This window comes from Lytechinus pictus, chromosome 8 (assembly GCF_037042905.1).
Source record: "Lytechinus pictus isolate F3 Inbred chromosome 8, Lp3.0, whole genome shotgun sequence".
Taxonomy (NCBI): Eukaryota; Metazoa; Echinodermata; class Echinoidea; order Temnopleuroida; family Toxopneustidae; genus Lytechinus; species Lytechinus pictus.
In genome coordinates, this window is record NC_087252.1 from 20,999,175 (window position 1) to 21,023,085 (window position 23,911).

Here is a 23,911-nt window from a genome sequence, read left to right on the forward strand (position 1 = left end):
ACAGTGCATCCCACCAAGAAGGAAGTCAGGGGCCCTTACCACGAAGCTTAGCATCATCGTAGAACATTTTTTTAAACGATTGATTGCATTGACAAGTTACTATAAATCATTCCCAGTTCACGCATGAACGAGAAGGGTGTGAAAATTGTATTTAAGTCAAAACTAAGCACAGAAAAATGGGTTTAGATTTGTTGAAGATGTGACAACCTTGCCTATAAATAAAGGGATAACTGTAATAGCATATCTTTTGTAGTATTAAAGTTTTCTTCACTATTCTAGATCAAGTGGCAATTTACCATACATTTTGTTTTAGAGTCCTGGGGCCCTGATGCATAAAAGTATACTATTATGGCAACTTTGCCATCCAATGGTAACTACCATGGTAATGCTGATCAACAGCCAATCAGAATCAAGGATTCCATGCAAGTTACCATTGGATGGCAAAGTTACCACAATGGCAACTTTTATGCAACACAGCACAGGGGTGGTTACGGCGGTAAATATTCTGGAAACGTTCTCATCTCAAATATGTTCTTATCCATGTCACCATCGCAAATTGGTATTCTAAAAACGTTATCTTTTCTTGCTTGACAACTTTTGCTGAGCAAGTAAATTTATAACTCGCGCATATAATACCAAGGCGTGCTCGTATGTGCATGTGGGATTCTGAATTTCGTGCAATTATGTAAGTACGCCAGTAATTCATATACACGCAGTGCGCATAATATTCTATTGCCATGAGGAACGCTTTCTTTGGTTAAACTGCCAATATAAAGCATACTTTGATTGGTAACATCTAAAAAAAAAAGAACGAGTGTATGGAAGGTGAGAATAAGAAAACACTGAGAAGATTTTCAGAATACCGATTGGCAATGATTCTAGCATCTTCTATCTCAATGATATATGATAAAAGATATTATGTGTTCAGAATACCACCCCAGGTCAACTATTGATGTAAGTTTATGGTATATTACATGCAGGTGCTGTTGCATTATTACTTGATCAGTGTTTTATAGTACAAGGCTTATCAATTCACTCAGTCCATAGTCCGATCTGTGTACACAATCTGAAAAATATTAACCTGTAACCACAAACCTTTGATTCCCATTGTTTGCCTAAAATATTCATTTATGATATACTGTAGACCTTGGCTTTGCATACTAACTTGTACACACAATGGAGAGTGTTACAGGGTGTTATGGTTGAACAGTATGATAGATTCTATGAGCTTGCACACAGAGATCTCTTGACGTCACATGTTTGATGAACACATTCTCTTGGGCCGAGCATGTAGGCCTTAATGTACATCTAGGAGTGTGAATGTGATGAATGAGAACGTAAAGTACATGTTGACTTTCGATATTAAAGTAAACCTTACAGTTGAATAATTGAACTTGAAACATTAATTCCATCCAGAATACAATAACAGCTTCTTAGTCAAATTTCACCCACGTCAAAGAGATTTCTGTGCAATTGCTTGTGATTGAAAAAAATAACCATTCAATCATCTTCATTACCTACATGTACTAGTATATTCTATGCCCGGGCATGTATAGGTTTTCAAGTTTGAGAACATTAAAAACATTCTGCATGGCAGAAGTGAGACATACATGTACAATCACATGTAGGCACTCACTGCTTTTCTGATGGTAGCTGCGGCATCATAATAATAATAATAGGCATTTATATAGCGCCATCTATCTAGAAATATTCTATTCCGAGGCGCGTTGTTATTATTATTATTACCCCGGCTTTAGCTCGAGCTGCCTCTCAGCGCTCATGCATTCAAGGAAATAATCCTGCCGGGTTCATCAATATTGAAATCTAAACCAAGGTTAAGTTCTTGAAATTTCATCATAACTTTCAAAGTACATTATATGGACCTTGATGTGGAAGAGGTTCATCGTGGCGAAGGATTGAGTAGAAGAATAATAATCGGACCTTTTCCATGAAACTTGGACAGAAGGGTAATCAATTATAACTGATCGTTTTTTGCATGAGTTTCAGGTCATATGATCAAGTTCAAAGGTTATTTTAGGATCCATGAACTTTGACCATATTGTAGTATCAATAAACATCGAAACCTTAACCAAGGTTGTGATTTTGAATTTTAAAGATGCTTTTGAAAATATAAGTCCCCATTACATAAAACTCACATTAATGTCATCAAGTATCGGTAAATAGGTGAATGAAATATCAGGCCATTAGGCAAAGGTCAAAGGTCATTTGAGGTCAACAAATTTACAGTAGTTAAATACTATTCTAATCTTCCTGAAAAAGGCCTCTCTTAGCCTCTGATGCCTCATATGGGCATTTTCACGGTAACTGACATTACACGGCACAATGTTTTCACACCTTTCATTGTGTGTATCTCTAAAACAACAAATGATGGGAGTTTGCTTTTGATAGAGTTAATAAAGTGAACCTTGCTGTATACTCTGATACTAAGTTTTCCTATGTAACCACATTTTTTTACGAATCAGCAAGCAAAAATGTGTCTGTAACTGACATTACGCAAAAGGACATGCAATTTCAGGGTGTTCATTAAAATTGAAATATCTCATGTCCCTGAGATACGCTATTTTATTCATGAGTCCACTCTTCAAACAGTGGACTCATGAATAAAATAGCATGTCTAACCATGGTAACAGGCGTCAATTTGGCGCACTGTGACATAAGCGCGCATCAGCATTGGACATTTTGTATACATGCGCCAGATACGCGCTAAATTAAGCGTAATTTATACAGGAAATCTGCATAAACCATGGATTCAACCGTGGGTTTTCAAAACCACCTTTGTGAATTCGGGCCTTTATGTATATTACAGTGCTTTGATTTGATGTACTGTTGCCAAGAAGACAAATTTATTAATTATTTTTTCTTTATGTTTTTACCATAACAGCTTTAAAGGAAGATGAAGAGAAGAAGGAACGAGAGAAGAAGCAAGCGATGCAGCGAGAGAAAGCGAAGACGGAGAAGGAGCTTGCTGCTTACTCCCATCCAGACATCAAACCAAAGCTCAAGTCTTGCAAGTGCGGACGATATCATGCAACGTGCGAGGTGAGTTCAGAATGCGGTTTCAAACAATGGGTTTTAAGTGCAACGTACTGAACATTTGAAATATGGCAATTGGCGAATGTGATTTGTGGCGATTGATTCCTCAAGGAAGGTCCATCATCTGCAATTCCCCAATGTTTTTGTCTCACCTGCATAGGCGCCGCTTTTCCGACGGCGGTGGTGATGCAGGTGAGACAGCCAGAGGCGCTCAACTTGTTTTCATATTTTGGTGTAGCAGTCATTTTGGAGTCAGAAGATCTTAACATCAAGGAGAATTGTATGGGATAAAGTAATTAACATTGCATTCTAGGGGAGATCCATGAATTTCTTTATGCTCTAGTCACATTCCCCTACGGTGTCAGCCCGGTGGGTCGAAAAGGGCTGTTTTTTAAAGATTTCTGTATGAACCACATTCGGGAAGCTGGTACAGAAATTATAAGAACGGTTGTTTTCGACTCGCCTTACGGCAATCGAAGGCAAAATGTGACTGCGTCAGTAGTGCCATTACTGTTAAAATCGTGCAGCAATCTTGTACATGTTTCTGCCCATTCTACCCTATCCCCAGGCTAAAGAGATACGACTGATAGTGGACTTTGTTATCTTTCATTCATGCAAATGTTCACAATAATTTCTGTACAAGTGTAAAGTTCTTATAAATCTTGCAGTGACCATCCATGTATTTCTACTCATTCTGCCCTGTCCACAGGCTAAAGACATGGCGGAGGTATGGAATAGGCACCTGCAAGATATATAACTAATAGTGGACTTTGATATTTTTAGTCCTGCAAATATTCACAACAATCACAATTACTGTACATTGTGCAGTGATCATTCATCTATTTCTGCTTATTCTGCCCCCATCCCCAGGCCAGAGACGTGGTGGAGATATGGAACAAGCACCTGCGAGAGGCCCGGAGGATGCACGAGACCAACCTCCGCATCGTCCTCTTTGCCCCGCTGCTCTACAACAGAAGCACCCTCGCCCCAAAATGGCAACAGTGGATGAGGAAACTAGACCTTATCATAGATGAGTAAGTGTATCGATAAAATAGTAATTGCGTACAAATATTCAGGCCAAAGCTCAAGTTCTTATAAGCAGAAGAAGCTACAATAGGCAAAAATGGATGGCAAAAATAACAAGGAGATCTTATAGATTAGGAACAAGATCACTGTTCAATTGTAATTTGGGGAACTTTTCAAATCAACTGGAATCCCACAATACAATAGCTTCTCCCTATCATTGCTGCCTTTTACCTTATTTTCTTTCATTCTTTCTCTTTTTTTTCCTTCCTCTTCCTTCTTCTTAACCCTCTCTTATTATCCTTGAACCCAAACTCCTTATCTTTCTTGCTTTTATTTCCACCTCTGTTCCTCTTTCTCACTCTCCTTTCCTCCCGCTTATTCTCTGTTCCTCTCTCTCACTCTCCTTTCTTCTCTCATTCTCTGTTCCTCTCTCATCGCTCTACTTTCCTCTCTCTCGCTCTCCTTTCCTCTCCTTTCCTCTCTCTTACTCTCCTTTCCCCTCTTTTTCTTTCATCTATCTCCTCTTGTCTCTTCTGGGTCCCGTAACACAAAGGTTAGCGATTGATTGTACGCTTGATTTTCACGATTGATTGTACATTGTAGATAATGGAATCAATCGTAGAAAAATGTTCTACGATCATTTTGTCCAAAATTAAATCAGACTTCGACTCATCTGGGGAGTGTTCCTTCAACATATTTGTCTGACAAGTTGTCAGATCTGAAAACTTTCCTTGATTCTGATTGGCTGTGAGGTACTGTTACCATGGTAACTGTTGGATAAAACAGATCTTATCCGATGAAATGTCTGACAAGTTGTTTCAAGAACCACTCCCCAGAAGTTAGCTGAAGAAAAGACCTGGGCCCGTAACACAAAGCTTAGCAATGATCGTAGAACATTTTTCTACGATTGATTGCATTGACTACAATGCACAATCAATCGTAAAAATCAAGCGTGCAATTAATTGCTAACCTTTGTGTTACGTGACCCTGGGGCCCGTAACGCAAGGCTTAGTAATGATCGTAGAACATTGTTTTTAACAATTGGTTGCATTGACTACAATGTACAATTAATTGTGAAAATCAAGTGCAATTTGTTGCTAACCTTTGTTTTACGGGACAGGCGGGGGGGGGGGGGGTGACACAAAGTTCACCAATCATCGTACAACATTCTTTTATGGTTGATTGCTTTGACTACAATGTACAATTCATCATGGAAATCAAGCATGATTAATCGCTAACCTTTGTGTTATGGGACCCTGGTGTTATTAACACAAAGCGTAGAGATTGATAGTACAGTTGATTTGCAGAGCTGCCAAGTAGTACGATTTTTCCGTATTTAGTACGTTTTTGCAACCAAAATATGGCAGTACGTTTTTTTTTATACAAAATCGAAATTTATTGAGAAAAATCATCTCTATATGTCTCTATTTCATAAAACGTACACAAATATGGTTATTAAATCAATGTAATTTCAGGTAACTTGTTTTTTTTCAATCATTTTGTAAAAACCAGGGTGAGACATACACAAGTTTCAATGTTTTTTTTTTTTTCATCTGCAAGAGCAGTGCACATTTTAGCTTGCATGCAGCTTGAGCGCCGTGATGGGCGAGTGTGCCAAGCATTTTATTATGAAATACACTTTTTTGGGGAAAAATACAAAAAATTTATCTCACACGGTAAAAATACTGATTTTTTTGTCAAAATACTGATTTTGGGGGATAAGAATACTGAAAATGCAAAATACAACTTGGCAGATCTGGATTTGCATGATTACACGATCATTCTAATCAATTTTTAAAAATCGTCACTACGATCAAGTGATATAAAGCTTTGTGTTATGGCGCTGTGAATATACCTCACAGTTCCTCTTTATTATTTTTATGTCCTTTCAACAGTTCTGCCCCTCTTGAACGGAAGAAAGAAGTATTCTTCAGACTGGATGAACTCGACAAAGTATTAGAATTTATTCACACCAGGCTCTCAACGGTAAATATGCATCGATCGCGATTGGCCGAGATTATTTGTTCGGGGGGGGGGGGGGGCAAAGCAATATGTATACCTTTTCCCATCCCATGACATAATGACGTTGGGGGTACACTGAAGCAGTAGTCACCACATTTCTCCATCCATTTCTGTCCTCACTGCTCTCTGTGATTTTATGAACCACATTCCTGTCCACTCATGTATGCTATCTTCCCGTCTCTTGCGCAGTCTGCCTCGATTTGTGGCTCCCTCTTTGTAATAATGTTTTGGCAAGGCTAGATGGTCGGGAGATATGCAGAGCTTCCAAGTCTCCCGGATCCTGCGGGAGAATACTGGATTGCGATCCAATCTCCCGTTCTCCCGACCCCATGCCAAAATCTCCCGGATAATCAGGATTTTTAGCTGTTAAATTGTAAAATTCATACAAACGACTGTTTTACGAGTCTAGCATGTTCAACTCCCTAACACCCACGTGGAAACCCCTTATCACATTTTCATTTTACCCTGTAGCTTTTACCAGTTTTTGTGTAATCGTACATTGATTTCCAATGTAAATGAAGATAATTTTACTGAACGACTGGTAAACTAGTCTAACAAGTCATTTATTTCCGGGAACACTTCAGCGGCACTCCATGCACATGCTCCCCGGCGCAGCCGGCCCTGCCTGGCCTCCACGCGCGCGCCAGGAGAAGGGAAGTCCACGAGCGCTGCGAGGCGTTTTTCGTAAGCTTGTGTGCGCCTTATTCGAGCTGAAACTGTGGATCAATCATGGGATTAACAAGTGGATTACTTTCAGGAATAATTTTATTGACAATCCTGAAGAACAGAAGGAAAGTGGAGATTTTTTCCCCTACTTTCACTTGGGTTGATCGGATTCGAACATTTTCTCTTTCGGGAGTGAGCTAGCCTGGCGCTTGCTGGCTGAGCTGTGCCTGTGCGAAGCATGCCCTGTCCTGATTCATCCACACTACAATCGCATTGTCAGTGACCATGGAGATCATGGAGATGGAGTCATCCATGACCAAGACGACAAAATACTTTTCGAAATATAAAGATAGTTTTCAAGCGGAATGGGACTGTGTGACAATTTTCACAGGAATCCCTCAGAGACTTTAAACAGGCCACAAAGAGTTTATAAGTCTTTGCAGGGCCAGGCAAGCTCATTTACCATGTATGTTTACCACTACTGCAGCCCCTTCCCCCTCTGGACAATTAAAGGTATTTTCTTGTTGAATCCATTTTTTTATGAATTATTTAAAAAATCAAATGTTTTTTTTTTTCTTAATGTGTTTTTGCTCCCCAAAACTCCCATCCGTGGGACAACGTTCCGCCGCTCCCTCACAAAACCATACCTCCGCGAAATCTACTGGATTCTATCTTCCCAATGTTGGCAGCTCTGGATATGACCAAGCCACTTTGTGTTTTCTCACAGTTGTGAGGAGGTCATCTCCAATCGTGAACTATTACCTGTATTATGTAATATGTAAATGCATTAAATAGTCTTTTCTCAATCTTTCTATTCTGTGTTTTCTGTATGTTTATCTTCAAATAAATGCACTTCAGTGATAATTTTGGTTTTGGTTTTTAAGTTGTTTCCTGTTTCTTGTAAATAGGTGTTGTGAGGGGTGTGTGTCTAAATTTTCCCATTAATGATACTATTTGCTCTTATATTTTGGTAATAGTAGTGGATGTACAGAGTTGTGAAATAGATGAATGTATTGATAAAAAGAAAGACATTGTGGAAATAAAGACTGGGTTAATTCTGTAATTATGTAGACACTTTTGCGTATCTTGTATTGAATGAACTTGTTTGTTTTTCTATGCACAGATGAAAGACGAAGATTACGATCAAATGACATGGCTCTTAGAGGAAGTAGAGAAGGTTAGTATATTTACTGTCTTGAAACAGTATTTGAACAGATCAACACTTCCTGAAAATCTACACTTTGTTAATGCTTAATCTGGACTCCATTTTTATGTCAAAAATAATGAATTGCATAAGGACAAGAGGATGAATCCATTGTTAAAAAAATCAAGACTTTATCCTTATTACTTACCATTATTTACAGATATCATGCTTTTCCCATTAAATGCTCAATATACTCTGCAAAGTAACTGATAATTATAACATTTGTGTCTGCTTATTTATCTGTAACGACTTTTTTAAATGAATCCAGTAAATTATGAAGCTTATTTTTGTGCTCCGGACTGTCGATTTGATGGGCCATTCCTGGTCACGTATGTGACTGAAACTATGACAGATCTTGATTTTAATTAGTTATAAATAAAAAAATTCAGAGATTTATAACCAATTATGATGATTATTGAAGTTTAATTTCATTTTGAAATTTACAGGAATTTCAAGATGAAAATAAACTTTCAAAATCATGCTTCTGTGTGAAGTCACACACGTGACCCACTTCTTTTGACCTCTGACCTTGAACCTACATATTGGAGACAGCAAAAAATATTTCCAAATGATAGCTGACTAAAACATGTTAATGTTATATAACCTTCGAATTACTAAATCTAAAATTTTTAGATTTATAACTAATTAAATTCAAGATTTGTCATAATTTTGGTCACACACATGGCCAAGAATGGCCCTGATTGATTTTGCTTTAAATATTTCAGGTTATGGTTTGTCTTATGTGGAATAGTCAATGTTTTGCATTCTTCTGTGTAAATTCTCACAAACCTTATTTACCTATGTATAAGTTTTTGTCCTTTGTTTTCACAGGTTGATGAGCTTCAGGTAGCCATGGAAGTTGCAAAAACCAATAAATATTTTGTCACATTTTAGTAAGTTGTCTTCTTTATTTCCTTCAAAACTTCTCTTTAAACTTACCTCTTCCTCAATCATCTCCTTATTATATTTCCCCCTATTTTGTAACAACTGGTGGTTCTTGTACTCATGTAATCTGCTTCGTATGGTAAATCTTGTTTTAGCACTTCATATTGTAGCAGTGTATGAGAATTTTTTTTCTTCTTTTTTTTCAGTGATAACTTGAAGACGAGAAAGAAAATGAAAGAGAGTAGGGTCAGTCGTCTAATGGCTTTGGTCACAATCAAGCAATGTAAGTAGAATCTATCTTCATATGTTTAAATTCATCTTCATAGCAAGTCTTATACCTGGGCAATTCCATGGCGATTCACATTGTAATTAAAGGCACATTAAAGGTATTGTTTAACTTTGTGAGCAGCCGATTTAAAAAATTCTCAAACCAAGATGAAACATGTGTACAAGTGCATGTATTAGAACTAATAAACCCTGAAAACAACCATTATTGAGAATGAAAAGCTAAAACTACAAGGCAAACCCCATTTTGTAAATGGCGTCTTATAGACGCCTAAATAGTACACATAAGTGTATGGGATGAAATTAAGATGGTGTTTTCGGTCACTTTATATTTCAATTTTTGAAGCACTAAATAATTATTTTGGAACGCATTTTTTTCTGGGCTTCATTTTTGTAACATATCACAGACACAGGTGACAAGTGTGACCTTCTAGCTCAGATTTTTAAAAAGTCAAACCAATGTTAACCAATCACTTTAACTCGCTTGTTCTTTTGCATACTTTGTAATGGTAGATAGCTAAAATATTGGTGACACAGCATTTGCTCCGGGCATTATTTCGTCTAAGATGTAGGTTTATAGTTGCAATATTGTTTATCAATTTATGTTAGGTTTAGGGTTAGGTTTAGGATAGGGTATAGTGCTAAATCCAGAGTTGAAGTTGGTTATTCCATTATTGTGTGGAATTTACAGTAGAGCAATTACCACCAGAGCAAATGTCATGGTACCAAAATACCATTGTAAATTATATATGTTGTTTATTAGTAGAAAAAAAAAAATAGAGAAATCATTGAAATGCTTTGATTACTCACGTAACACAATTTGAGCAAGCATGATACGAATAGTACTAATGGCTTTGGTCACAATCAAGCAATTTATGTAGAAATTTTAATGTTTAAATTTCATTGTCATTGAAAATTTAATTCCATCTTGTATTACTGTGGATTCCCCAAATTATATCTACATGTAACCCCTGCATGTACTTGTATAAGTGTGTTTAATCTCTTTAAATTATTTTTCTTGGCAGGAAATGTTGATGGTTTCCTTATCTTTTCTGTTTTTTTTTTTTCATTTCAGATTGGCAATATGTTCACCATACAGTGGTCCATAAAAAGGAAATTTTATCCTCTCTCATGAAATTGAGTGAAAAGGATGAAAAGGTAATGTTTAATCTTGAACGATATAGGGCAGTCAATGTAGTCAAGCAGCGAGGTGACTTTTTGTTCAAACGGACGAGGTACTAGTATCTTTGGTATTGGAGCATATGGGGAGGAACCCAACATTTCCTACACCACATGGCCCGTATTCTAAACTCGGATTTAACAAAAACATTGGTCTAAACTCGTGCTAAAATTATGGGAAGCCAAACATGTCCACATCGTATGTTTCTTATGCTCATCGTGCTCTTCCCTCATTCTTTATTGGTGAAGACTATTATCTAATTCATCCTTCAAAGACAGTTAAGAATGATTTGAGAGTCAAACGAGCTGATAATGTGAACCTCTACTGTTAGTGATTATGCCATAATTGGCTGTCAATAGTTATATCATAACTTACGACCAGAGTTTAAATTAAACCCGACTTCAGGATATGGGCCTAAACGTCTGGCAGTGCGTCTGCGTAATGCAGGTGGGGCTGCTAGGGGTGTTGCACTTGTTCGTAAAAGGGGCACTCTTATGGGTGCCGCATCTTGTAGGGACCACCTGCGGCAGAGTTGTACACTGTACTGCCAGACATTCAGTTTGGTAGATGTGGGGTCCCTTTCCCCACATGTTTAACAAGTCAGATATTGATACCTGGGCCCCGTCTTTAATACAAAGAGTTACGATAGATCCAATCAATCGTAACTCTATGGACATCCATCAGTGCCATAATTTTTTCTACAGGAAATGTGCAAAATGTCCTTTGTAAGCAAACAAGAACACACCAAATTGTCAAGAAATCAATGAATTCATGGATATACATTCATATCTTGAAAATCTTTTGAACAAACATGAATTTTATATGTTGACTTTGCTGGCTTTCCATAGTTGCGATTGATCTGATCGATCGCAACTCTTCGTAACACGGGGCCCTGGTTTGTTTGATCAAAGTCGCCCAGCTGCCGGATTATCATTGCACATACATGTACCTACTTAGTTTTGACCGGCGAACCTCCCATTCATGTGTTACCCTTCATCACCACCAGTGAAAAGGATGAAGAGGTAAAGTTTATCACACGCCTGGATGATCAATTATTCAACTGGCAAATTTTCTTCGCAAACTTTGTCAGAATTTTCAGTTATTGGAAATTCAGTCCCACTTCGACCAAAAAAAAAAGAGTCATCATACAACAAAAAAATAGGTCATCTTTGTGCATAAAGTCATGCGGCCTAACTTTCAAACAGCTTAGGGAAACTGCCCTCTTGGTGTATGCTAGTTAAAGTGGCTTTAACATTGTGGAGTGCCGTGATGTAGCAGTTCTGACTCTTGCTTTGTTACCAGAGGGTTGTGTGTTCGAATTCCACCACTGATTAGTGTCCCTTGGGCAAGGCATTAGTCAACACTTCACCACTCTCCACCCTGGTGTTAAATGGATACCTTGTAGCAGGGGCGGATTCAGGATTTTCCTAAGGGGGGGGGGGCACATTTTCCCGATGAAAGGTTTTCACCTAAAATTTAAAGGTCATTTCGTCGGTGAAAAAAAAAGGGTCCTCACTTTCAAAGGGGGGAGCACACTGGCGTAAAAACGGTATATTTACATTACAAATTTTGATTATGGCTCTCAAAAGGGGGGGGGCACGGGGCGGCTGTGCCCCCCTCCCCTGGATCCGCCAGTGCCCAGTAGGATGTGAAAGTCTGTGTAGTATACCTAGCAGGCATTTCTGGATCTGAGGATGGGTAATAATGTCTGTAAAACGCTCAAAGATATCCCTCTGATGTGATGAGTGTTACGTCAAAGGGGATTATTATTATTATTCATCTTGATGTTTTCCCTTTTGTCATTTACAGGATATGAATGTTTTAAAGGACAGAGGAAATCATCTCTACTCAAACAACAGATTCCGCAATGCGCATGAGATGTACACAAAGGCTTTAGCTATAGGGTAAGTGGACCCAAGGAATACCAAATTAATTAAGAGGACTCATAGTTTTTACTGTCCCCCCTCTACATATATTGTGAACTCATGTTATAAAACATATAATGCACAGGGTTCAGATCGTAATGCTAGTGGCTATGCGAGCATCTTAGGTTATTCTAGATATTGTACAAAAGCACTTGACATGTTGCGTGCATTTTGTAATATAGTAAATCCCTTTGAGTGTGCTACATCACCACTAACACACTGCAACCTGTGCATTATTTGTATTTTAATTATTGCATTATGACATCACGTGTCATTGTCCCACAATCAATCCTTTATTTTACATTGTCTCTATACCTCTTTGCAGTGTATTCAACCACATCCTGTATGGCAATCGCTGTCAGACGTCGCTGCACATGGAGGATTTTTGGGATGCATTGTGGGATGCTCGTCGCGCCATTACAATCAGCCCTGATTGGCAAAAAGTAAGAAACCTCTCATGAGCATGTTTAGTTTCTTAGCCCGGTGATTTATAGATGGAAGTGGCATGGTGTAGTAGCTCTGATGCTTGTTATTAGAGGGCAGTGTGTTGAATCCTACGATGCCACTAACATTCTGCATCAAGGCATCAATTCATTATTTGCCACTCTTCACCCATGCATTTAATTTGTAACCACAGGGAATAATTTTGCTTTACAAATTTGAATAGCATTATTGGTCAAAAGAGAAAAGCTCTCAACTAAGTAATGTACAGTCCTATGTAAAAATATGCTATGCAAAAGACTTTATTCATAGCAGTCTTTCAAAAAAGTTCAAGTTTATTTATTCAAAACCATAAAACATCACATCATAATCAAAATGGATATACATACAATGTAAATGAGTACATAAACATACATCAATTAGATTATAGCATAGACGAATTGGTTTTAGGACCCCTTTAAAAGCAAAGCTTGTGAGTAGGGCCCTGAAATACTTATGATTATTAACATACAACATAGGATATATACTAATCTACAAGATACAAAAGGAGAGACAAAAAATATATATATAAGGTTAAGATGCTAAAAATAGAATGGAAACTGTTACAGACACACATATATACACACACACACACACCCACACACAACCACATTCACCCACATATGCACATACTAAATATAAATGTGATGATATAGTTGATGTCATAGATACAAACAGTAATTATTAATATTATTATTAAAACAGGTAATTCCTAATTCATAACTGATGAAAGAAAATTTGAGATAATGATTACCCTTTGTATCTCAACTGCTGTCCTTACTCCCCTTCCCCCTCCACGTGCCTGCCCCTTGAAATATATTGCACATTAAATTTGTATTATAGTTTTTGAAGTCCTGTTTATATGCTGTTAAAAACTTCCTTTTGCGACCGGATCTTAAAAAAAGCTTTTTAACATCTTCAATTGGACCAATCTGCTTCTTCTTTCTCGTTTGTCAGGGTCATTATCGTTACGCCCAATCGTTCTTTGAACTGAAGGACATCGACCGGGCACTGCGCGAGAACAAGCGGGGGCAGAAGCTGGTCGGCGACAGCGGGCAGGAGATCGAGCAGCTTCAGAATCAAGCGACCCTTTTCAGTGACGAGAAGAAAAGACTAATGAATCTCAATAGCAAAAAGCATGAGGTCCCCGATCTCGTGAGTGGGTCTGAGACGGACAGTGATAGTGATTCGGTAAGCCACTGCTTTAGGCTATACATGTATTTGCAAATATGCCCAGTGTTCCTGAAATGGGCAGGCAGCCAACCTAGGATATAAAATACAAATAAAGATACAGAGACGTAGAATTTCTATACAGCGAAGGTATGAAGCCTCTAGAACACTCCAATCTGCCATCAATTGGAGTGGCCACGTGGTAAAGGTGTTGGGTCAGTGCTCTATGTTGCACTATCGTATTGGCACAGGTTTGAATCCCACATTTGATGGCTAATAGTACTAATTTCTGATAGCTGTGAGATTAAGAACATTAGCATTTATTCCAATCAATGTAGACTTGTCAATAGTGATTTTTAAAGTAATTTTTGTCTCGCCTGCATAGCAGAGCGAGACTATAGGCGCCGCTTTTCCGACGGCGGCGGCGTCAACATCAAATCTTAACCTAAGGTTAAGTTTTTGAAATGACATCATAACTTAGAAAGTATATGGACCTAGTTCATGAAACTTGGACATAAGGTTAATCAAGTATTACTGAACATCCTGCCTGAGTTTCAGGTCACATGACCAAGGTCAAAGGTCATTTAGGGTCAATGAACTTAGACCACGTTGGGAAAATTATTTTCAAAATCTTAACCGAAGGTTAAGTTTTTGAAATGACATCATAACTTAGAAAGTATATGGACCTAGTTCATGAAACTTGGGCATAAGGTTAATCAAGTCTTAGTGAACATCCTGCTTGAGTTTCAGGTCACGTGACCAAGGTCAAAGGTCATTTAGGGTCAATGAACTTTGGTCAAGTTGGGGGTATTTGTTGAATTACTATCATAACTTTGAAAATTTATGGATCTAGTCCATGAAACTTGGACATAAGGTTAATCAAGTATTAGTGAACATCCTGCCTGAGTTTCAGGTCACATGACCAAGGTCAAAGGTCATTTAGGGTCAATGAACTTTGGCCAAGTTGGGGGTATTTGTTGAATTACCATCATAACTTTGAAAATTTATGGATTTAGTTCATGAAACTTAGACATTAGGTTAATCAAGTACCACTGAATATCCTGTGCGAGTTTCAGGTCACATGACCTGATGACCATGGTCAATGGTCATTTAAGGTCAATGAACTTTGGCCGTGTTGGGGGTATATGTTAAATTACCATCCTAACTCTGAAAGTTTATGGATCTAGTTCATAAAACTTGGACATAAGAGTAATCAAGCATCACTGAACATCCCCTGTGAGTTTCAGGTCACAAAACCAAGTCAAAGGTCAGTTAAGGTCAATAAACTTAGGCCATGTTGGGGTAATTGTTGAAGTGCCATCATAACTTTGATAGTTTATGGATAGAGTGAATGAAATGTGGACATGGGTGTAGTTGACAGTCTTAAGTCTCTGTTCAAATGTCATTTATGGTCAATGAACGTGGTATTATGTCATTATATGAATGATGTTTTTGTGAATGATTATTTTATAGTAGTTTTCAAAGTTAGCACTGCTGCTATATTAAATTGCGTAATGCAGGCGAGACTGCCAGAGGCGTTCCATTTGTTAGTAGTAATGAAAATAGTAATTTTTAATAGCTGTGAAATGAAAAACATTTGGCATTTATTTCGTTCAAAGCAGACTTAACAGGAGTGACTTTCAACAATAAAGACAAGAAAATTGACAAGATATTCACTAGGTCTGGCAGATTTATTGGCGGCATGGTATAATTACGTGTTTGGCCCTGTTTTTCATTCCCCATGTCAGGTCTGCTTCAATAAAGGCCAGCGAAATGGGAATCTTAATATTTTAATAATGATAAAAGTGGCTTCTTACATAGCACACAGGCCCACCTTTCAGTGCTGGTGGCACTTCAGTAAAGATGTATAGAAATAGAAATTGAAGTCATCCTGAATGTGCTACACTATTAAAGGTCAAGTCCACCCCAGAAAATTTTAGATTTGAATCGATAGAGAAAAATCAAACAAACATAACGCTGCAAATTTCATCGAAATCGGATGTAAAATAAGAAAGTTATGACATTTTTAAGTTTCGCTTATTTTTCACAAAACAGTTCAATGCGCAACTCAGCGATATGCAAATGAAAGATTCGATGATGTCCATCACTCGCTATTTCTTTTGTTTTTTATTGTTTGAATAATACAATATTTCAATTTTTACAGATTTGACAATAAGGACCAACTTAACTTAACCATAAACTGTTAAAATAATGGTAATTGCACATGGTCAGGGAGAAATAAAACTTTGTTTCACTTGACAAGGAGGAGAAAATCAGAATATTTCATATTTCGTATAATAAAGTACAAAAGAAATAGGGAGTGGGTGACGTCATCAGTCTGCCAATTTGCACACCGACCAGGATGTGCATATAACTGTTTTGTGAAATTAACTTTAAAATGTCATAAATTTCTTATTTTACATCTGATTATGATGAAATTTTCAGTGTTTTGCTTGTTGGACTTTTCTCCTTTTTTTCAAATCAACTTTTTGTTAGGGTGGACTTGTCCTTTAAATCGTTACTGGGAGAGGAACAAGTAAGAGTTCAGTTGGGAATTAAATTTTTCTGCTGTTTCTTGTAGGAATAAAAAAATATTGTAATTACCCATGATTGTTCGCCTGACATGGCAACTGGCTAGAATGTTCAATGCTGTGGTACCTTCGCTTTGTAATGATTACTATTGAATTTAAGAAGTCTACATCATTAGAAACTTTCAAATCTTAATTGAAATCTGATCTTTTCTAACACCATCAGTTCTTCACACTATGACACTCCTCAAATCTTGTCTTTCCTCACTCACTCAGTCTTAGTTTTTCTAATTTACTTGTGCGCCTCGAAATAGAATACTTCCAGGTATACAGATTGATATAAATGACTGTTATTATTATTATCATTATTATTATTACTACTACTACTACTACAAGTACTACTACTACTACTACTGCTGCTGCTGCTGCTGCTGCTGCTGCTGCTACTACTACTACTACTACTACTACTACTACTACTACTACTACTACTACTACTACTACTACTACTATTATTATTAGTGAAGTAAACATCTATATATATCTCTTTGTGTAGGATCACGGTAAGAAACCCAAAAAGCCAGTCAAAACCACAGACCTCAATCGTGACCTCCAGAGGGGCAAGCTCGACTTCGAGAAGAAAAAGCTTGAAGAGGCGCAGAGAGAGATGGAGAGAGAAAGACAGAAATTCAAAGAAGAGATGGAAAAGAAAGCGAGGAGGGAACAAGAACGCAAAGAGGAGAGAGAACAGAGAATCAGAGAGGAAAGGGAACAAAGACGCCGTTTAGAGGCCGACAGGAAAAAGTTTGAGGAGGAGGAGAGGAGGAAGACGAAGGAGCTGAAGAAGGAAGTCCAGAAGATGGAGCGGGAGCACAAAGAGTTGGAAAGAGATAATCGTGAACGATTAAAGAAAGAAGAGAAGGAAAGAGATAAACGTGAACGATTAAAGAAAGAAGAGAAGGAAAGACATGGTAAGCAGAAGGAGAAGCAGGCCAAGAGAGATGCTGAGATCGCCAGACAGCAACTAGAACAGATGCTGAAAGAAAATGTAAGTTCATAGAATTCTTATTGTCTCCCATTCTCTATTTGTTTTATTTTTATACGCCGGTCCTATGGGACGTATTATAGTATCACTCTTGGTGTCTGTCCGTCCGTTCGTTAACTTTTCCTTGTAAACGCTGTGACATTGATATATAAATTTCTCAGTAATATGTCAACAATAACTAATGAATATATATACCCTGTCTTAAAATTTTGATGTGAATTTACCCATAGTAGCTAGAATGACCCTATTCACATGGCATTTGGCATTCATTATGTTGGCTCCACTTTCTGCTGTATCTTGGTGTTCCTTGCTTGACCCCAAGAGTTTCATCTCAAAACAAATGTCCAAAGAGGGTCAAGGGATCCTGTCTGAAAAGATTCTGGTTGTGTAAGTTCCAGACAAGGGGAAAACATGAAAAGGGGTTTTCTTAAGTATTTCTTTATATATATTTTACATAACCAGAATTCTTTAAGTATTTCTTTATACAATTTTATGTAACCCGAGAAATTCTCACATGGCCAACACGGTTGTTTTAGATTTTAGAAAAGGATAAAAGTAGGGGAAAGTGAGAGTTTTGGGAGAAGATTCTCGGGCGTGGCCGAGTGCAGACATAGGAGCTGCTAAGTCCGTCATTTTCGACAACGATATTGTGACTTGTTTCTTCTCATCGAGTGAACACTTGTAATAAATCCAGCAGGAAAGAATCAACAGCAACACAACTGTGTTAAGCGTTTTTATTCCTGTGCTTCGTACAGTTTAATGGTTGCAGGCGTTTCTCCTAATTAAAGGTCAAGTCCACCCCAGAAAAATGTAGATTTGAATAAATAAAGAAAAATCAAACTAGCATAACGCCAAAAATTTCATCAGAATCGGACATAAAATAAGAAAGTTATGACATTTTAAAGTTTTGCTTATTTTTCACAAAACAGTGATATGCACAACTAGGTGAGTCAGTCGATGATGTCCATCACTCACTATTTCTTTTGTTTTTTATTGTTTGAATTATACAATATTTCATTTTTTACCGATTTGACAATAAGGACCAACTTGACTGAACAATATAGTATAAAACAATGCTAATTCCACATGTTCAGGAAGGAATTAATGTTGTTTCACTTGATAATGAGAAGAAAATTAGAATATTTCATATTTCATTTAATAAAATACAAAAGAAATAGTGAGTGGATGACGTCATCAAGTCTCCTCATTTGCATACCGTCCAGGATGTGCATATAACGTTTTTGTGAAATTAAGCAATACTTTAAAATGTCATAACTTTCTTATTTTACATCCGATTTCGATGAAATTTTCAGTGTTGAGCTTGTTGGATTTTTCTCTTTTTATTCAAATATACTTTATGTTGGGGTGGACTTGTCCTTTAAGACAAAGCAGACCTCATCAGGGAAAGCTTTGTCACATACGCAATAACTTTAGTTTAACTTAACCGAGGCTCATATAATTTGATGTGTATGATACAAGCATTAATCCTAGGAAGCCTATTGCCTTAAAGGTCAAAGGTCAAGGTTACAGTGACATTGTTTCATCTTACCCTTCTGAAGTCCTTTCAAACGCGATAACTTCAGTTTAACTCAACCTAGGCTCATATAATTTGGTGTGTATGATACTAGCATGGATCCTAGGAAGCCTATTGCCTTAAAGGTCAAAGGTCAAGGTTACAGTGACATTGTTTCATCTTACCCTTCTGAAGTCCTTGTAAACGCGATAACTTCAGTTTAACTCAACCTAGGCTCATATCATTTGGTGTGTATGATACTAGCATGGATCCAGGAAGCCTATTGATATTGTGGTCAAACGGTCAAAGGTGAAGTCGCCACCTTCCACTTTTCTTGCTTGACCAATAACTCCATTTTCCACGTTACAGGCAAGCATATTATGTGCTCGCCCAGCGACACACTTGTTACTGTACAAATGCTCCTTCTTTATGGTGGCTCCATCAGTAAAAGGTATACTGTTGTACTTAGAGGCCCAACAACGTAAAAACAAATATTAAAATGATATGAAGTGGGACAATTTCAAACAAATGAAAAGAAAACCTACAACACAAACGGCCAGTTCATTGAATAAGGCTATAATTATAACGCCAAGATAAAGGAATAAACGAAGAGTCTGACTGGGCATTTTGTCATAAAATTCTGTGAATTATCCCAAATTGATTCACCAGTAAAAGAAATAAACTCTTCTGTTGAATGCCATGGCTGGATGCATTATTGATAAATATTCTCTTCTGGAGATGTCAGTGGGCCATTTATCTACATTTAACACTCTCCACCCATGATGTGTAGTAAATGGGTACCTGGTAGGGAGGAATTCCTTGAATGCTTGAACAACTGGGTAGCTGTGCTAAAGCTTGAGTTATGTAATATGTGGTGCAAACATTTGCACTGGGTGCTGCTTATAAAATGGTAGCTTGAGCTGAGGCCATGATAATAATAGTTCAATTTTGCATCCTCTGGCAAAAAGTGCTATATAAATCTAGCTACCATTGTTTATCGATTTACAAATTGTAATTTTCAGGAGCGTTTAGCCAAGGAAAGGATTGAAAGGAACGCTATCGAGAAATGTCTAGCCGATGCTTCCCTAGCCCTGGTCAGTGGTCAGTCTCGCCAGGCGGTCACCCTTTATCACAAAGCAGCAGACCTACTCAAGGCTACGAACAAAGAGGTAGGTTTATGGGACCCTGTTGTTTCAAAATTGAGCAAGGGTAAACTGCCGATTCGTCTATTGCCAACCCGTCCACTCATCAACATGATTTACCTTCATTTAGTCTAATGCCATTCCGTCCAATTCGTCTTAAAGGAGAATGAAACCCTTGAAACCAGCTGAATCCATATCAAAGAGAAAAATCAAAGAAACATATTGTGGAAAGTTTTAGGAAGATTGAATGAATAATAAGAAAGTTATGAGCATTTGAATATTGAGATCACTAATGCCATGTAGATCCTCCCATTGGCAATGCGACCAAGATCTGTGATGTCACACACGTACAACTCCCTCATTACTTTAGTACTTATTTCACTTATATTCTCACTTTTATAGAGTCAATCACAAGGTGAGGTGTTCTCTTTATGAGAGGACAAGTACTGAGGTTTCACAACATTATATCATTGATGAATCGTTTGCCATATGATTAGAATGAGCAAAAAGAGATGTTTTGGGGTATATTTTCAGTGTCCAAAAGGGGAGAGTTGTTCATCTGTGACATCATAGATCTTGGTCACATTGCCAATTGGAGGATCTCCATAGCATTAGTGATCTCGACATTCAAATGCTCATAACTCTTCTATTGCTAGTCCTATTTTACTCAAACTTTTGTTGATCTTATTCTTTGATTTTTCTGCTTTCACAAAAGCTAACTTGCTCCAAGAGTTTCATTCTCCTTTAACAGCCATTTGGTCATTAATCACTTCGTCTATGACCATTTCGTCTTATAACCAGTTGGTCTAATACAAATTTTCTTTTCATTCGTTTCGCCCAATTAACACTTTGTCAAATTAGACGAAATGGTGCGTGGACGAAATGGCAATTAGACCATGTGGATAGTGGACGAACTGATGGTAGACCAAATGATAGTAGACGAGTTGGGAATTGGACGAATTGGCATTAGACCAATCGGAAATAAACTTTGAGCATGTAGGGAGATTTTGCTTTCATGATATACGACGCCTTTAAGAACATAGAAAATGTATTGTCAAATGCCCTTCACGACAATGAACAACCGAGAAGTCTTTGTCGAAAATCGGTGAATCAAAACAACCGTTAAGTTCTGGACTCTAAGCAAACAACATTTATGCAATTTTTCGTCAGCTTCGAAACTTAGGACCAAACTTTTCAACAAAGACCTCCCAGCTGTTCATTGTCAGTTGACAGGCATTTTCAATACATTTATTGTGTTCTTGAATCTGTCTTCATTGCAGTTGCGAAAATTTCCTAACGACAAAATTGCATACTTGTCGGCTCTCCCTATTTTGGGGTAGAAAAACAATTTTCACCCCAAAATGACCCTGTGTCCCTATTTTTGTGAAAGTTCATTGAGTTGTGTAGAGAATTTAGCAATGTCCCTAATTATTCATTCAGTCATGTACTTATTTATGTATTCATTTATTGGTAACCGTTTGTCCCTGTTTTGGACTCGCAGGGTTGGGTTGTATGGAATTGGCATTTTCTGCTTTGAGCCACGCACAAAGGTGATTTTAAGTTTGGTGTTGGAGTATGGAGCACAAATAACCCTAAACTTACTTAACCTTATTATTACCTTATTGGCCCGAATTCACAAAGGTGGTTTTGAAAACCCACGGTTGAGTCCATGGTTTATGTAGATTTCCTGTATAAATTACGCTTAATTTAGCGCGTATCGGGCGCGTGTATAAAACATGTCCAATGCTGATGCGCGCATTTGTCTCAGTGTACCAAATTGACGCCTGTTACCATGGTTAGATACGCCATTTTATTCATGAGTCCACTGTTTTTATTCATGAGTCCGCTCTTCAAACAGTGGACTCATGAATAAAATAGCGTATCTAACCATGGTAACAGGCGTCAATTTGGCGCACTGTGACAAAAGCGCGCATCAGCATTGGACATGTTTATAACGCGCCCGATACGCGGTAAATTAAGCGTAATTTATACTGTAAATCTGCATAAACCATGGACTCAGCCGTGGGTTTTCAAAACCACCTTTGTGAATTCGGGCCATTGTGTCTGGAATATTTTCTGACCTCATCCAGCCTCGTCTCAGCCTCATCTGTGGATTTGGCCAAGACCAATTCCTAGGGCAAAGTCACATGACTGTCCTCGTAGCTGACCTGGGAGGACAAAACTTCTGAGAACGCTTTGAAGTGCGATATTAACCGATGCTTTCCTTTATTTTTTATATTTATGTAGTACGGTGGTATGCATGAAGCAGATTACATCGTGTTCCTGTATGCACAAGCTACTGCCTACCTAAGATCAGGAATACCCTCTGTAAGTCCATGAAAAATCTTTCAAAAATAAGCCGTATTCGTGCAAATCCATAGCATAATTCACCTTATTGTATGTCCTGCCCGCAGTCCGTTCGTACCTGACTACATGACTCGCTCAAGCCATAATTATTTGAGATTTAAGAACCACAAAACAGAGACAAAACATTTCAGGATGTAACCACAAGTTGGAAGAGGAGGGGGTTTGGTTATACATTATATATAGACAGGGTTCCCAGCCCATCAGGGAAATGAGGGAAAATTATTTTACTTTTTTTCCAGTCAGGGAAAAATCAGGGACTTAGATAAAACTTATCTCAAATCAGGGAAAAATGCCTCAAATGAGGGAAAAACCAGGGAATTTTGATCAGCCCGAAAGTCGAAAGCACGGTAGTCAGTCAGACTCTGCTATATTGTGTTGCATATAAAAACAACATCCATTGAATGAGTGGTTATGGTGGTACTAATTAGTTTTACATCATTGTTTTTATACTGAAAATACATGTAATTTACTGCAAGAACTTAGAAAACGTGCGAAAGTGGGAATGGGTTTAAATAATTATCAGGGAATTTTCAAACTTAATCAGGGAATTTTGTTTTCTTGAAAAGCTAGGAACCCTGATAGAATTGTGTAATTGTCATGGAAATGCGATTTCAATGAATTTTGAAAAATGTATGAATGTCAATTGCGAGCTTGGAAAAGCACCAAATGAGAAAAAAAACCTACAAAACTTGTTTTCCAGATTTGACACCCTTAACTCCTATCTATTGATGTGAAGAGTCTTGCATCTTTTAGTTATTTAAGTTTTCTAGGACTCTGAGTAAAAGCCTCTTTTTTTTAATCGGCTTTCCATATTAAAAATTGTGAATGAATGGCAGAGAGAATAAATTGATACCAATAATCTTAGTGTCATCTTTTTTTTGTTGTAAATATTCTTTTTTTTTAGGAAATCAACGAAGCTCTGACCAGGTTTGAAAACATCGGCAAAGAATTTCCCAGCATGCGTAATGGACTTCCTTTTTACGGCCTGGCGACATCACTCTATAAACTAAACAGGTGAGAACTATATTCTCTCTCTCCCATTCCTTGCTAATCCCCCAACACAGAGCTGCCAACTAGGACAAATTTACATGTTTTAGAACTGAAATGAGAAGAATGCTGACAGTTTCATGTAAAATATTGATTTTTAAAGTATCAGTTTTATGTGTTGTGATATGGTATTCCTTTGAAAATACCGTTTTCCTCGCAAAAATACTGATATTCAACTTTTGAAATACTGAAATGTCCTTGTTTAGGTTGGCAGCTCTGTTAACAATTAATCGAGTACTTATCCAATTGAAAAAAGGGAAAGGTCATGTGCAAAAAAAGTGCAGCACAATGTAGATAAATTTCTTGCTGAAGGAAAACACGCTGTGGCTGAGATTCGAACTGACGCCCCTCTCATTGAAAGGCAAGATTCGTAAC

At 37.7% G+C, this 23,911-nt stretch overlaps 1 protein-coding gene across 2 annotated transcripts in view; it reads left to right on the forward strand.

Moving 5' to 3' along the window:
* LOC129267034 (uncharacterized) overlaps window positions 1-23,911 on the forward strand; it is an 87,616-nt gene that overhangs the window by 23,296 nt on the left and 40,409 nt on the right. For both annotated transcript variants that reach the window (XM_064103760.1, XM_064103761.1), the window contains 14 exons: window positions 2,903-3,060; window positions 3,925-4,088; window positions 5,976-6,066; window positions 7,892-7,945; window positions 8,804-8,865; window positions 9,064-9,140; window positions 10,218-10,300; window positions 12,132-12,226; window positions 12,573-12,690; window positions 13,685-13,918; window positions 16,979-17,470; window positions 20,003-20,149; window positions 22,370-22,450; window positions 23,394-23,503. In XM_064103760.1, the coding sequence (XP_063959830.1) occupies window positions 2,903-3,060; window positions 3,925-4,088; window positions 5,976-6,066; window positions 7,892-7,945; window positions 8,804-8,865; window positions 9,064-9,140; window positions 10,218-10,300; window positions 12,132-12,226; window positions 12,573-12,690; window positions 13,685-13,918; window positions 16,979-17,470; window positions 20,003-20,149; window positions 22,370-22,450; window positions 23,394-23,503 (1,966 nt within the window). The remainder of the gene's footprint in view (window positions 1-2,902; window positions 3,061-3,924; window positions 4,089-5,975; window positions 6,067-7,891; window positions 7,946-8,803; window positions 8,866-9,063; window positions 9,141-10,217; window positions 10,301-12,131; window positions 12,227-12,572; window positions 12,691-13,684; window positions 13,919-16,978; window positions 17,471-20,002; window positions 20,150-22,369; window positions 22,451-23,393; window positions 23,504-23,911) is intronic.